We start from the raw sequence: 14935 nt of genomic DNA, 5'->3' as shown, positions 1-14935 counted from the left end.
CTGGGAAGAGGATTCACTTGAATGTTTTTTCGCGCCTACGGTCCGCCAAAACACGACAGATCCATTGCACGATGGACGCGACGTGTGGCCATCCGTCGCTAATACAAGTTTATGGGTAAAAAACGCTTTCTGCAAGCACATTTGCAGGATCCGTTTTTTCCCAAAACGACGGATTGCGACGGATTGCTAAAAACGCAAGTGTGAAAATAGCCTTAGAAACATCGGCCTTTCTATTATATATCTATGGATATATCTATCTATAGATATATTTATAGAAAAAAATATATCTAGAGATACATAGATGTATCTATCCATATATCTGGCTACTTTCACACATCAGGTTTTTGCCATCAGGCACAATCCGGCCAGTTTTGGAAAAAATGGATCCTTTTTTTCCACCGGATCCGTTTTTTCCACCAGATCTTTTTTCCACCAGATCCGTTTTTTTCCGCCAGATCTGTTTTTTCCACCAGATCCGTTTTTTTCCACCAGATCCCTTTTTTCCTGCCGGATCCGTTTTTTTCCGCCGAATCCGTTTTTTCCGCCGGATCTGTTTTTTTCCGCCAGATGCGTTTTTTCCGCCGGATCCGTTTTTTTCCCACCGGATCCATTTTTTTCCACCGGATCCATTTTTTTCCACCGGATCAGTTTTTTTTCCGCCAGATCCGGTTTTTTTACACCGGATCCATTTTTTTTCCACCGGATCCGTTTTTTTCCGCCAGATTCGTTTTTTTCTCATAGAGTTGTATTAGTGCCGGATTGCGCCTGATGGCCACACATTTCATCCATTTTTTGCAGGATCCGTCAAAAAAGCTGTTTCCGCCGGACGGAAAACGCATACAGAGGAAGGGTTTTTCTGTCCTGCGAAAAAACGCACAGCGACGGATCCAGCAAAAAACGGATGAAACTGAGATGTGAAATGATGAATCCGGCCTCCGAATCCATTTTTTCATGCATGTTTCCATTCAAATCATGCACATTTTCCGTTTATTTATTTCCAAAAACTGCATGAAAACCATGCAAAAAACGGAACGAAAACTGCATCAAAAACAGCATCAAAAACTGCACCAAAAACTGCACCAAAACTGCATCAAAAACCGCACCAAAAACCAGCATCAAAACCTGCACCAAAAACTACATGTCGTGTTTTGGCGGACCGGCGTCACGAAAAAAACGTTCAAGTGAACGTTTTTTGTCCGTCGCGTCTGCCATTTTCTACCGCGCATGCGCGGCAGAAACTCCGCCCCCTCCTCCCCGAACTTCAGAATGGGTAGCGGATGCGTTGAAAAACTGCATCCGCTGCCTACGTCATGCACAAATTTCACAACGTGCGTCCGTACGTCGGCCCGACGTATAGCGACGGACCCGTACCGATGCAAGTGTGAAAGAGGCCTTTATGAGTGTTGAATTTAAAAAAAAAAAAAAAAAAAAACAAAAACGGAAAACGGAGTGGGCTCCCGCGCAATGTTCTGCGCCAGAGGGGGAAAGCCGACGGCCCGGGGCCAATATTTGTAGCCTGCTATGAATATCAGCCTGCAGCTGTCTGCGTAGCCTTTACTGGCTATTAAAATAGGGGGACCCAAAAAAAAAATGACGTGGGGTCCCCCTATATTTTATAGCCAGAAAGGCTACGCAGACAGCTGCGGGCTGATATTCATAGCCTAGAGAGGGGCCATGGATATTGCCCCCCCGGCTACAAATACCAGTCCGCAGCCGCCCCAGAAATGGCGCATCTGTAAGATGCGCCAATTCCAGCACTTAGCCCCTCTCTTCCCACTCCCGTGTAGCGGTGGGATATGGGGTAATAAGGGGTTAATGTCACCTTGCTATTGTAAGGTGACATTAAGCCGGGTTAATAACGGAGAGGCGTCAATAAGACGCCTATCCATTATTAATCCAATAGTAAGAAAGGGTTAATAAAACACGCACACATTAGGAAAAAGTATTTTAATATTCTTCATTTAACCATACTTACCATACTTCAGCGCCTGCAAAAAACGTAAAATAATATACCGTATACTACCTGTCCGCCGTAGTCCAATTAATAACGAGTGTCCCACGACGATCTCCCCTATAGAACAGTGACATCGGGTGATGTCACTGCTCTATAGGACCCTCAGTGACACACTGACAGGAGACAATGGCTCCTGCAGTGCATCACTGAGGTTACTAAAGTTCAAAGTCTTACTTTATGGCAATTGCTGCCTGGAAAAATATCTCACCCAGCAATGCCATATGTCAGACTAGGGACTTTTTTTTACAGCGGCTGAGGAATACCTTCCTCCCGTCATTGTGTTTCTGGTGCCCCTAGAGAGCGGTCGCATTATCTGATGCTGCTGCTCTCCACGGGAGATCGTCGTGGGACACTCGTGGATTTCTGCGGACAGGGAGTATATTGGTTGTTTGTTTTTTTCATATATTTTACAGGTTGACACTGGCTTCGGGGATCAAAATGACAAGTAATGGTGAGTATGTAATCTAGGTTTAATGAACTGTATGTCTATATGTATGTCATGTATGTAATGTATGAATATACAGTATGTAGTATGTATGTATGCAGTATGTATGTAGTATGTATGCATGTATGTAGTATGTATGTATGCAGTATGTATGTATGTATGTAGTATGTAGTACGTATGAATGCATGTATGTAGTATGTATGTAGTGTGTATGTATGTAGTATGTTGTATGTAGTATGTATGTATGTAGTATGTATGTATGGAGTATGTATGTATGTATGTATGTATGTATGTATGTATGTATGTATGTATGTATGTATGTATGTATGTATGTAGTATTTATGGAGTTTTTTTTTTTTTTTCATTCAACACATTAGCCGGATGATGGGACTACTACTGTCCCATTATTGGCTAATGTGTCAATCACTGTCAGTGTAGCAGGCATAGCCCGATGGGACTTGTAGTCCCATCGGACGATGCCTGCACACACGCAGAGAGCCCCAGCACACACGCACAGAGGCACGGCAGCCCGCACAGAGGCACGGCAGCCCGCACAGAGGCACGGCAGCCTGCAGAGCCACGGCAGCCCGCACAGAGCCACAGCAGCCCGCACAGAGCCCCGCAGAGCCACAGCAGCCCGCAGAGCCCCGCAGCCCGCACAGAGCCCCGACACACATGCACAGAGCCCCGGCACACAAGCACAGAGCCCTGGCACACAAGCACAGAGCCCCACGATCACGCACAGACACGCAGTCTCCGCCCACGCACCGCCCACACTCCATTATAGTGCATAATTGCACTATAGGAACTTCCGATTTCCGATATCGCAAAAATATCGGAACTCGGTATCGAAATTCCGATACAGCAAATATCGGCCGATACCCGATATTTGCAGTATCGGAATGCTCAACACTAGTCACCTCTGCTTCTGAGGATAAGTTTATCCGAGTCACCAGCGTCAGAAATCGCAGGGTAACAGCAGTTAAGATTAGGGACCAGGTCAATGCCACACAGAGTTCTAGCAGCAAACACATCTCTACAACAACTGTTAAGAGGAGACTTTGTGCAGCAGGCCTTCATGGTAAAATAGTTGCTAAGAAACCACTGCTAAGGACAGGCAACAAGCAGAAGAGACTTGTTTGGGCTAAAGAACACAAGGAATGGACATTAGACTAGTGGAAATCTGTGCTTTGGTCTGATAAGTCCAAATTTGAGATCTTTGGTTTCAACCACCGTGTCTTTGTGCGATGCAGAAAAGGTGAACGGATGGACTCTACATGCCAAGTTCCCACCGTGAAGCATGGAGGAGGAGGTGTGATGGTGCTTTGCTGGTGACACTTTTGGGGATTTATTCAAAATTGAAGGCATACTGAACCAGCATGGCTACCAAAGCATCTTGCAGCGGCATGCTATTCCATCCGGTTTGTGTTTAGTTGGGCCATCATTTATTTTTCAACAGGGCAATGGCCCAAAACACACCTCCAGGCTGTGTAAGGGCTATTTGACCAAGAAGGAGAGTGATGGGGTGCTTTGCCAGATGACCTGGCCTCCACAGTCACCAGACCTGAACCCAATTGAGATGGTTTGGGGTGAGCTGGACCGCAGAGTGAAGGCAAAAGGGCTAACAAGTGCTAAGCATCTCTGGGAACTCCTTCAAGATTGTTGGAAGACCATTCCTGGTGACTACCTCTTGAAGCTCATCAAGAGAATGCCAAGAGTGTGCAAAGCAGTCATCAAAGCAAAAGGTGGCTACTTTGAAGAACCTCGAATATAAGACATATTTTCAGCTGTTTCACACTTTTTTGTTAAGTATATAATTCCACATGTGTTAATTCATAGTTTTGATGCCTTCAGTGTGAATGTACAATTTTCATAGGCATGAAAATACAGAAAAATCTTTAAATGAGAAGGTGTGTCCAAACTCTTGGTCTGTACTGTATATATATATATATATATATATATATATATATATATATATATATATATATATATATATATATATATACAGTTAGGTCCATATATATTTGGACAGAGACAACATTATTCTAATTTTGGTTCTAGACATTACCACAATAAATTTTAAACAAAACAATTCAGATGCAGTTGAAGTTCAGACTTTCAGCTTTCATTTGAGGGTATCCACATTAAAATTGGATGAAGGGTTTAGGAGTTTCAGCTCCTTAATATGTGCCACCCTGTTTTTAAAGAGACCAAAAGTAATTGGACAGATTAAATAATTGTAAATAAAATGTTCATTTCTAGTACTTGGTTGAAAATCCTTTGTTGGCAATGACTGCCTGAAGTCTTGAACTCATGGACATCACCAGACGCTGTGTTTCCTCCTTTTTGATGCTCTGCCAGGCCTTCACTGCAGTGGTTTTCAGTTGCTGTTTGTTTGTGGGCCTTTCTGTCTGAAGTTTAGTCTATAACAAGTGAAATGCATGCTCAATTGGGTTCAGATCAGGTGACTGACTTGGCCATTCAAGAATATTCCACTTCTTTGCTTTAATAATCTCCTGAGTTGCTTTGGCTTTATGTTTTGGGTCATTGTCCATCTGTAGTATGAAACGACGACCAATCAGTTTTGCTGCATTTGGCTGGATCTGAGCACACAGGATGTCTCTGAATACCTCAGAATTCATTCGGCTGCTTCTGTCCTGTGTCATATCATCAATAAACACTAGTGACCCAGTGCCACTGGCAGCCATGCATGCCCAAGCCATCACACTGCCTCCGCCGTGTTTTACAGATGATGTGATATGCTTTGGATCATGAGCTGTACCACGCCTTCGCCATACTTTTCTCTTTCCATCATTCTGGTAGAGGTTGATCTTGGTTTCATCTGTCCAAAGAATGTTCTTCCAGAACTGTGCTGGCTTTTTTAGATGTTTTTTAGCAAAGTCCAGTCTAGCCTTTTTATTCTTGATGCTTATGAGTGGCTTGCACCGTGCAGTGAACCCTCTGTATTTACTTTCATGCAGTCTTCTCTTTATGGTAGATTTGGATATTGATACGCCGACCTCCTGGAGAGTGTTGGTCACTTGGTTGGCTGTTGTGAAGGGGTTTCTCTTCACCATGGAGATTATTCTGCGATCATCCACCGCTGTTGTCTTCCGTGGGCGCCCAGGTCTTTTTGCATTGATGAGTTCACCAGTGCTTTCTTTCTTTCTCAGGTTGTACCAAACTGTAGATTTTGCCATTCCTAATATTGTAGCAATTTTTCAGATGGGTTTTTTCTGTTTTCGCAGGTTAAGGATGGCTTGTTTCACCTGCATGGAGAGCTCCTTTGACCGCATGTTTACTTCACAGCAAAACCTTCCAAATGCAAGCACCACACCTCAAATCAACTCCAGGCCTTTTATCTGCTTAATTCAGAATGACATAATGAAGGGATTGCCCACACCTGTCCATGAAATAGCCTTGGAGTCAATTGTCCAATTACTTTTGGTCCCTTTAAAAACAGGGTGGCATATGTTAAGGAGCTGAAACTCCTAAACCCTTCATCCAATTTTAATGTGGATACCCTCAAATGAAAGCTGAAAGTCTGAACTTCAACTGCATCTGAATTGTTTTGTTTAAAATTCATTGTGGTAATGTCTATAACCAAAATTAGAAAAAGGTTGTCTCTGTCCAAATATATATGGACCTAACTGTATATATATATATATATATATATATATATATATATATATATATACTGTAATAGGATGCCACTGTTGTTTTGTTATATATACACCTTATTTTACTTTTTATTTTGTGTCTGGAGGAAGCGGAGATCTTTTGTGTAATTCCAGAATTCTTTCGTGTGCCGAGAAAGAACATAGTGACTTAATGTCTTCCAGGCATTACCAGCCAACTACTCACAGAGATTTGCTTAGGCTAAATTCACATTAGCGTTTGAGTCCACAGGGTGGTGCCGCGGACTTCTTTCCCTAAGCTCTGCCTACTTCCGCATGCGTCCTGCATACCTATCTTTAACATAGGGTACGCAGGGACATGCATTGTATGCGGATGTGTCCGCATGCGTCTTTTGACATGCCCGCCGAACGCAAGAAAATGCAACATGTTGTATTCGGCGTGCAAGGCAAAACGACGCATGCAGACGCATCCGCATACAACGCATGTCCCTGAGTACCCAATGTTAAAGATAGGTACGCAGGACGCATGCGGAAGTAGGCGGAGCTTAAGGACAGAAGTCCACAGCACCACCACGCTGCGGACTCAAACGCTAATATGAACCCGGCCTTATTGAATAGAGGACACCGAACATCTCCTCCCAACATACTCTTCTTCCCCATCAGACTGCTGATAGCAATGGGCTAAATACAAGACGCACTCTTCCATTGCATTTAGGTCTTAGCACTGAACACACTGCACACTTTAAGATCTGTGCTAAGCTGTTTTTTGCTACAGACAGCTAATCAGGCTTGACACACTTATTTTTTTCTTTGCATCTGAGTGTATCTCTCAGCCTGTGACATGTACACTATGGCGTACCGCAGGTTGAGAACCACTGGATCAATATACCACCCTAGGCACATTATATTTCTAAGTGTCTATGTATGAATCATAATACTGAAGTATGTGAATGAGAACACTTTAGTAGCTTATGTGAGCAGCATGTACAGTAGGGACAATAATTATTTGATACACTACCGAATTTGCAGGTTTTCAAATCTACAAATGGAGAGGTCTGTAAATTTTATTGTAGGTACACTTCAACTGTGAGACATTTTGTTGCATGAAATAAGTATTTGATACTATAGAAAATCAGAACCTAATATTTGGTACTGAATCCTTTGTTTGCAATTACCGAGGTCAGGTGTTTCCTGTAGCTCTTGATCAAGTTTGCACACACTGCAACAGGGATTTTATCCCACTCCTCCAAACAGAACGTCTCCAGATCTTTCAGGTTCCGAGCTATCACTGGGCAACATTGAGTTTCAGCACCCTCAAAAGATTTTCTGTTGGGTTCAGGTCTGGAGACTGGCTAGGCCACTACAGGACCTTCTTATGAAGCCACTCCTTAGATGCCCTGGCTGTGTGTTTCGGGTCCTTGTCAAGCTGGAAGACCCAGCCACGACCCATATTCAATGCTCTTACTGAGGGAAGGAGGTTGTTAGCCAAAATCTTGTGATACAGGACCCCATCTATCCTCCCTTCAATATGGTTCAGTTGTCCGGTCCCCTTTGTAGAAAAGTACTTCCAAAGTATGATGTTTCCCTCACCATGCTTCACAGTTGAGACGGTGTTTTTGGGGTTGTACTCCTCCTTCTTCCTCCAAACACGTTGAGTGGATTTGATTCCAAAAAGTTCTATTTTGGTCTCATCTGACCATATGACCTTCTCCCATGCCTTCTCTGGATTATCCAGATGGTCACTGGCAAACTTCAAACGAGCCTGGACATGTGATGGCGTGAGCAGGGGAACCTTGTGTGCCACGCAGGATTTTCATCCATGACGGCGTAGTGTGTTACTAATGGTAATGTTTGAGACTGTGGTCCCAGCTCTCTTCAGGTCATTGACCAGGTCCTCCGATGTAGTTCTGTGTTGATTCCTGACCTTTCTCAGAATTGTCCTTGCCCCACGAGGCGAGATCTTGCATGGAGACCCAGAATGAGGAAGATTGATAGTTATCTTTTGTTTCTTCCATTTTCTAATAATTGTGCCAACAATTGTTGCCTTCTCACCAAGCTGCTTGCCTATTGTCCTGTAGCCAATCTCAGCACCTTGTGCAGGACTACAATTTTGTCTCTGGTGTCCTAAAACAGCTCTTTGGTCTTGACAATGGTGGAGAGGTTGAAGTGTGATTGATTGATTGAGTGTGTGGACAGGTGTCTTTTATACATGTAACAAGTTCAAACAGGTGCAATTAATACAGGTAATGAGTGTAGAGTAGGAGGGCAGCTAAAGAAATACTAACTGGTCTGTTAGAGCCAGAATTCTTGCTGGTTGGTAGGTGATCAAATACTTATTTCATGCAATAAAATGCTATTTAATTATTTAAAAATCATTCAATGGGAGTTTCTGGTTTTTATTTTTAGATTCTGTCTCTCACAGATGAAGTGTACTTACGATAAAAATTACAGACCTCTCAATTTTTCTACAGCAAATTGGTTTCTGAGTACAAGTGAATTAATAAAATTTTATTTTTTACATTCTGAAATCTAAGCATATTGACCCCTATGTTTCGACTCCAGCCAACCCATTTATAATTACTTACATACGGTTAATATCATATAACCCTGAACAAACATTCCAATTAATGTACCTGCAGTGGTTTTTTTTTTTTATTATTTTATTTTTTAAGACAATCTAGTTTAAAAACAAAAACAAAAAAAACAAAAAAACAATCTGTTCCTTCCTATGTCATTCAGCCACTAGATGGCAGAAGCTGCCAGTTCTGGGAATCTTGGCTGTAAAATTCATTTTCGAAAACGGAGTGTAGATGGAGAAGCAGCCTTGCACTGGTTTTGGAATTTCATATATGAGCCAAAAGCCACTTTTAGAAGTTTGTGTTTTTGTTTTGCTTTTTATGTGACGAAAAGCAGACCATTTTTCATCAGTGTGCTAGATCGAACTTTCATCCATTTTTGGTCTGTGTGTCCATTTTTACTACCAGTGTGGCCTCTGTTTTTCTTGCATGCAAAATAAAATTAAAACCTTTTCGTCCCCATCAAACAGTAAAATATAGAAATCACTTGGAAACACATTTATATTAAACTGTGCGCTGTCCATTTTTTCCATGCACCCATTGTTGTCAATGTCAGAGTATGATCCGTGACCCAAAAAAAACCCAGACATATTCCACTTCCATTTTTTATCCTGACACCCGGTCCACAAAAACAATGATATATAAACCTCATAGACCGTAATGGGTACCTGTTCTAATCTGAATGAAGCCTTACTATGTAGGGAATCGGCCTCACCTTTCATGAAATTCTTCCTAGTAAGTAATATAGTGTAATCGGACAAAAAAAAAATAAGACATGTACCAAATTACAGTATATTTATATGGTCACATAAGTCATCAATTACTGCAGACAAAATTAGTCATGACATTAATATAATGCAAGAAATAAATTAAACACTATTAAATGTAATTTCATTATTTAAAACAATTATAAATATAGTTATTAATGGGAAGGAGGGTCTCAAAAAAACAACTAGAAATACAGTTAGAAATTGGGAGAAAAGCATATATTCGGGGTATTTTGATTTCCTACATTGTATGCTTTGTAACGCTAATATTTCCCTGTATTACTCTACATCACTATGCACTGAGCTATGCTGTGCTGCGGTGGAGCGAGACCGCTTTCTCTATGGGACGACCACTCAAGCACTCTTTTACCCCATACAAAGGGTGGCTCAGTCAGCGTTCTTTCAAAGTCATGTCCCAAATTGTGGGCTATAAGTGCAATTAGCAATTAGCTTATTGTCTGCTCCTTTTGGTATAACGCAGCAACAGAAATGTATATTATACCTTGTTCTCTTGCCATAGATGGCGGTAACAGTCTGCGCCATATCTGCAGTGCTACTTGCTAGCTAATTGGTCGTGCAACCAGTTTAATAACATTTGGTCCTGCGCCTTGGCCGATAGTGTGAACCTCTCACCACCAAGTAATTTTGAATTCATAGATGGGACGTTTGCAATAATAGTGGTTAACTAGGTGCTTATCGCACACTCCAATGCACTGGTGCTCCACAGTGATGCCTCGCTTGCTGAGATCACTGACTATACAATGGAGGAGGTCATACACATCAGCCACTGCTTCCCAGGGCCCAAAAGACACATCCACGTCGCATTGATGCTCAAAGTGCTTGGATTCGCTCTCACTCCTCTCAAAACGTAACACGTTGAACTGTGGGCATTCATAAGGAGTAATGGGCATCTCTTCCTTGAAGACGCAGACCTTCAGCTTGGCAAACCTGGCCTTCCTCTGCATAGCGCGAAGTTTCCCGATCTCAATGATCCGTTCCAAGTGATCTTTAAAAGAAACATTCTATAAATAGGCAACTATGGACATACACATCATAGCGTTCCCTATATATTTCATTATGTGCTCTATTACTGGGAACATTAAAAATCAAGAATTGTGAAACACTGCTCATATCAGGTCAGAATAAAATATAATACATGTGGATTTCTTCCTCCACGTTCTTCCTCCACCTCTATATTCTATACATGCATGTGCCACAAAGCTCTTCCCATGCTGCCAGGTACTGGCGCCACCACTTCTTGTGGTCACTGCAGGGCCAGTGGTGGCTGCTGTAGACCATCACATACGGCACACAGTTGGGCTACGGTAACAAGACTGAAAAACCACTTTAAAACCCCTTCCCGATACTATTCATTCTTCCGTCAATATAGCCGTAGAAACCTCTTCCCGATATTTTTTATTCTTCCATCAATATAGCCGTAGTAACCCCTTCCCGATAATTTGTATTCTTCCGTCAATATAGCCGTAGAAACCCCTTCCCAATATTTTTTATTCTTCCGTCAATATAGCCGTAGAAACCCCTTCCCGATATTTTTTATTCTTCCATCAATATAGCCGTAGTAACCCCTTCCCGATAATTTGTATTCTTCCGTCAATATAGCCGTAGAAACCCCTTCCCAATATTTGTTATTCTTCCGTCAATATAGCCGTAGAAACCCCTTCACGATATTTTTTATTCTTCCGTCAATATAGCGGTAGAAACCCCTTCCCGATATTTTTTATTCTTCCATCAATATAGCCGTAGAAACCCCTTGCCGATATTTTTTATTCTTCCGTCAATATAGCTGTAGAAACCCCTTCCCGATATTTTTTATTCTTCCTCCATCAATATAGCCGTAGGAGGGATTTTTTTTTTGATGAATAAGCTGTATTTTTGAATGAAAATATTCATTTTACCATGTGATGTAGTGGAAAACAGGTAAAATTACAATTGCGGCAAAATTGTGAAAAAAGTGAAATTCCACAACAGTTTTTGGTTTCTGTATTTACGGCATTCAATAAGCGGTAAAAATTACATGGACATCGGATTATCTCTGTCTGTATAAATACGCAGATTGCAAATATGTTTTTTTTATTTAAGTGGTGAAAAAAAAGTGTAAACTTGTAAAGGAAAATGATGAAACAAGCGAATTATTATTTTTAAAGACCCATTACCGTATATACTCGAGTATAAGCCGAGATTTTCAGCCCAAATTTTTGGGCTGAAAGTGCCCCTCTCGGCTTATACTCGAGTCACGGTCGGCGGGTGAGGGGGAGAGGGCGCTGAGGCATACTTACCTGCTTCCGGGGCTCCTGGCGCTCCCCCTGCCCGTCCCACGGTCTCCGGGTGCCGCAGCTCTTCCCCTGTTCAGCGGTCACGTGGGACCGCTCATTAGAGAAATTAATATGGACTCCACTCCCATAGGGGCGGAGCCGCATAATTCATTTCTCTAATGAGCGGTGCCGGTGACCGCTGACAGAGGAGGAGGCTGCGGCACCGAAGACCAGCTGTCCGGGGGAAGGAGCGGGACGCCGGGAGCAGGCGAGTATTACATATTTACCTTCCCTCGTTCCACACGCCGGGCGCCGCTCAGTCTTCGCGTCCTCTTGTTCTGACTGTTCAGGTCAGAGGGCGCGATGACGCATATAGTGTGCGCGCCGCCCTCTGCCTGATCAGTCAGTGCAGAGAGACGCCGGGACGGGACGCTGAGGAGCTGCAAGCAAGAGAGGTGAGTATGTGTTTTATTATTTTTATTGCAGCAGCACAGCTTTCTATGGTACAGCTATGGGGCAACGGTGCAGAGCACTATATGGCACAGCTATGGGGCAATAATGAACGGTGCAGAGCACTATATGGCACAGCTGTGGGGCAATAAGGAGCGGTGCAGAGCACTATATGGCACAGCTGTGGGGCAATAATGAACGGTGCAGAGCACTATATGGCACGGCTATGGGGCAGTAAGGAACGGTGCAGAGCACTATATGGCACAGCTATGGGGCAATAATGAACGGTGCAGAGCACTATATGGCACAGCTATGGGGCAGTAAGGAATGGTGCAGAGCACTATATGGCACAGCTATGGGGCAGTAAGGAACGGTGCAGAGCACTATATGGCACAGCTATGGGGCAATTCTGAACGGTGCAGAGCACTATATGGCACAGCTATGGGGCAATAATGAACGGTGCAGAGCACTATATGGCACAGCTTTCTATGGCACAGCTATGGGGCAATTCTGAACGGTGCAGAGCACTATATGGCACAGCTATGGGGCAATAATGAACGGTGCAGAGCACTATATGGCACAGCTTTCTATGGTACAGCTATGGGGCAATAATGAATGGTGCAGAGCACTATATGGCACAGCTATGGGGCCATAATGAACGGTATGGAGCATCTATTTTTATTTTTGAAATTCACCGGTAGCTGCTGCATTTTCCACCCTAGGCTTATACTCGAGTCAATAAGTTTTCCCAGTTTTTTGTGGCAAAATTAGGGGGGTCGGCTTATACTCGGGTCGGCTTATACTCGAGTATATACGGTATATATTTTTTGGTCAATGGCTTGTTTTTTTGCGTGGCGAGCTGCTGTTTTTATTGGTACCATTCGGAGGTAGACACAACATTTTGGTTGCTTCTTTCTGCATTTTTTGCAGTGATGCAGCAATTCATTTTCTCTGTTTTACAGTGTTTACCAATCGGGTTGATTAATATTACATTATATTTTGATAGATTGAAACTTTTCTGGACATAAGGATACCACATATAGTGGCATGTAAAAGTGCCCAAACTTTTGCATTGGCTTAATTTTCTTTTTTTAAATTTTTAAGGTGTAAAAATAGACAATATATATAATTTTTTAGCCTAAAATACAAAAGGAAATGTGTCATCTTTAGTTTCAGGCCTTTTAGAGATAAATTCATCTTCAACTTGCTCAACTGCTCACAATAACAGTAATTCTGCCAAGGGGTGTCCAAACTTTCATATGCCACTGTATATTTGTGTATTTTTTTCTTATTTTTTTATTTTTAACGGAGGATGAAGGAGGGATTTCAAACATATTCTTTTATATTTTTAGCCCCCTTAGTGGGCTTGAACCTGCGATCATCCAATTGCAATATTGCAGTGTAAAGCAAAAATTACGTTCTTTAATCAATGTCATTCACATGACATGTATGGGGGTCTTCAGCAGATCTCCGGCTGTCATGGCTACCCTTTGTCTCCACAAATGGCTGTGGGAGGTAGATGATGGCTGAATAACACAGCTACAATCTGGCAGGAAAGATGCGGGCTCAGTTACCGAACCTGCATCAAAGACAAGGATCTGACATATGATAGCCAGAAAAACCTCTTAAACATACTTGCAATCACCTGATAGGCTACCGTTTAGCCCATACAAGGAAGGGATATACCCACTCAAAGCAACATTTTCATAAAGAGAAAAAAGAGTTCTTTTGGGTATGAGAAGATAAAAGACAAAAGTTTATTGAAAGTTCACATTACATATAAATACCAACAGTATAAATGGAAAAATCCAATAAAGTGACACATGTGCAAAGCAAGATAACAGGGCAGCCAGAAGCCTCCAACCACTTAAGCCCCTTCGTGCCTAGCAGTCTATACAAATATAAAGTGCACATATAGCAGAGTACGGCACAGGCAGGTTGGTATGGCCTAAAATGCAATCGTATATGTACAATTACCCCCGCAGGGAACAGAGTATATAGTAAATGAAGTACTAAAACGATTTCATATGGGGCCAGCCAGCACTTACCACGGGCAGAAGTTGGAGGGATTCCGGGGCCGGGTGTAGAGAGAGCCCCCCGACGCGCGTTTCGCGTCCCCAACAGACCGCTTTCTCAAGGGAGGTGAGAGAATCGATGCAAAAGGACCTTTTGAGGTCAAAGGGTTGATCACATGTCTAATCAGGGCCAATCGCGAGTGGTCGGGACCGGCGCATGCGCGCCGCACGCCACAGGTCCTGGAAGTGCTGAGGGAGCGTCATGCATAGCTGCGCACGCGCGGGGAGAGAAAAAAGCCCCAGGCATGCGAGGAAGGCATAAAGACACGCCGCCGCACCACAGGGATCCCGGGCAACGGAGCGCATGCGCACAACCACTCAAAGCCGAACACAGGGTATGAGCAGTATAAACGAAGGAATAATAAAAAGGAGAATACAAGATGTAAATGCCTGAGAGGTAGCTATAGGCATGCATGCGGAACGATGGGGGTCGACACATCATAATCATCAAGGGTCATAAATCACATAGTCATAAGTTATAGGTCGATCCCACAGAAGTTCTTTCTCCACCAATGTCCGCATACGATTCTCCCAGACACCTTCGGGCCAATTAGGATAATAGCCCAGATGATCTGGATCAGTGTCCCTGTCACTTTATCTATTCAGATGGTAAAAAGAATGGCCCCCGCTGTTTGGTCCTGCTGCAAGGATTATAAATAGACCAGAATTACACAACATATAAAAACACGTAGAAGGT

General features: G+C 42.9%; 1 protein-coding gene across 1 annotated transcript in view; it reads right to left on the bottom strand.

Moving 5' to 3' along the window:
- Positions 1–9453: 9453 nt before the first annotated feature.
- Positions 9454–14935, bottom strand: part of KCTD7 (potassium channel tetramerization domain containing 7) — a 29222-nt gene continuing 23740 nt past the window's right edge. Inside the window, exon 4 of the mRNA XM_077296386.1 lies at positions 9454–10446. Coding sequence (XP_077152501.1) covers positions 10070–10446 — 377 coding nt within the window. The 3' untranslated portion in view covers positions 9454–10069. The remainder of the gene's footprint in view (positions 10447–14935) is intronic.

The sequence above is a fragment of the Ranitomeya variabilis genome, chromosome 3 (genome assembly GCF_051348905.1).
Source record: "Ranitomeya variabilis isolate aRanVar5 chromosome 3, aRanVar5.hap1, whole genome shotgun sequence".
Taxonomy (NCBI): Eukaryota; Metazoa; Chordata; class Amphibia; order Anura; family Dendrobatidae; genus Ranitomeya; species Ranitomeya variabilis.
This window is presented reverse-complemented; position numbering and strand designations above follow the sequence as displayed.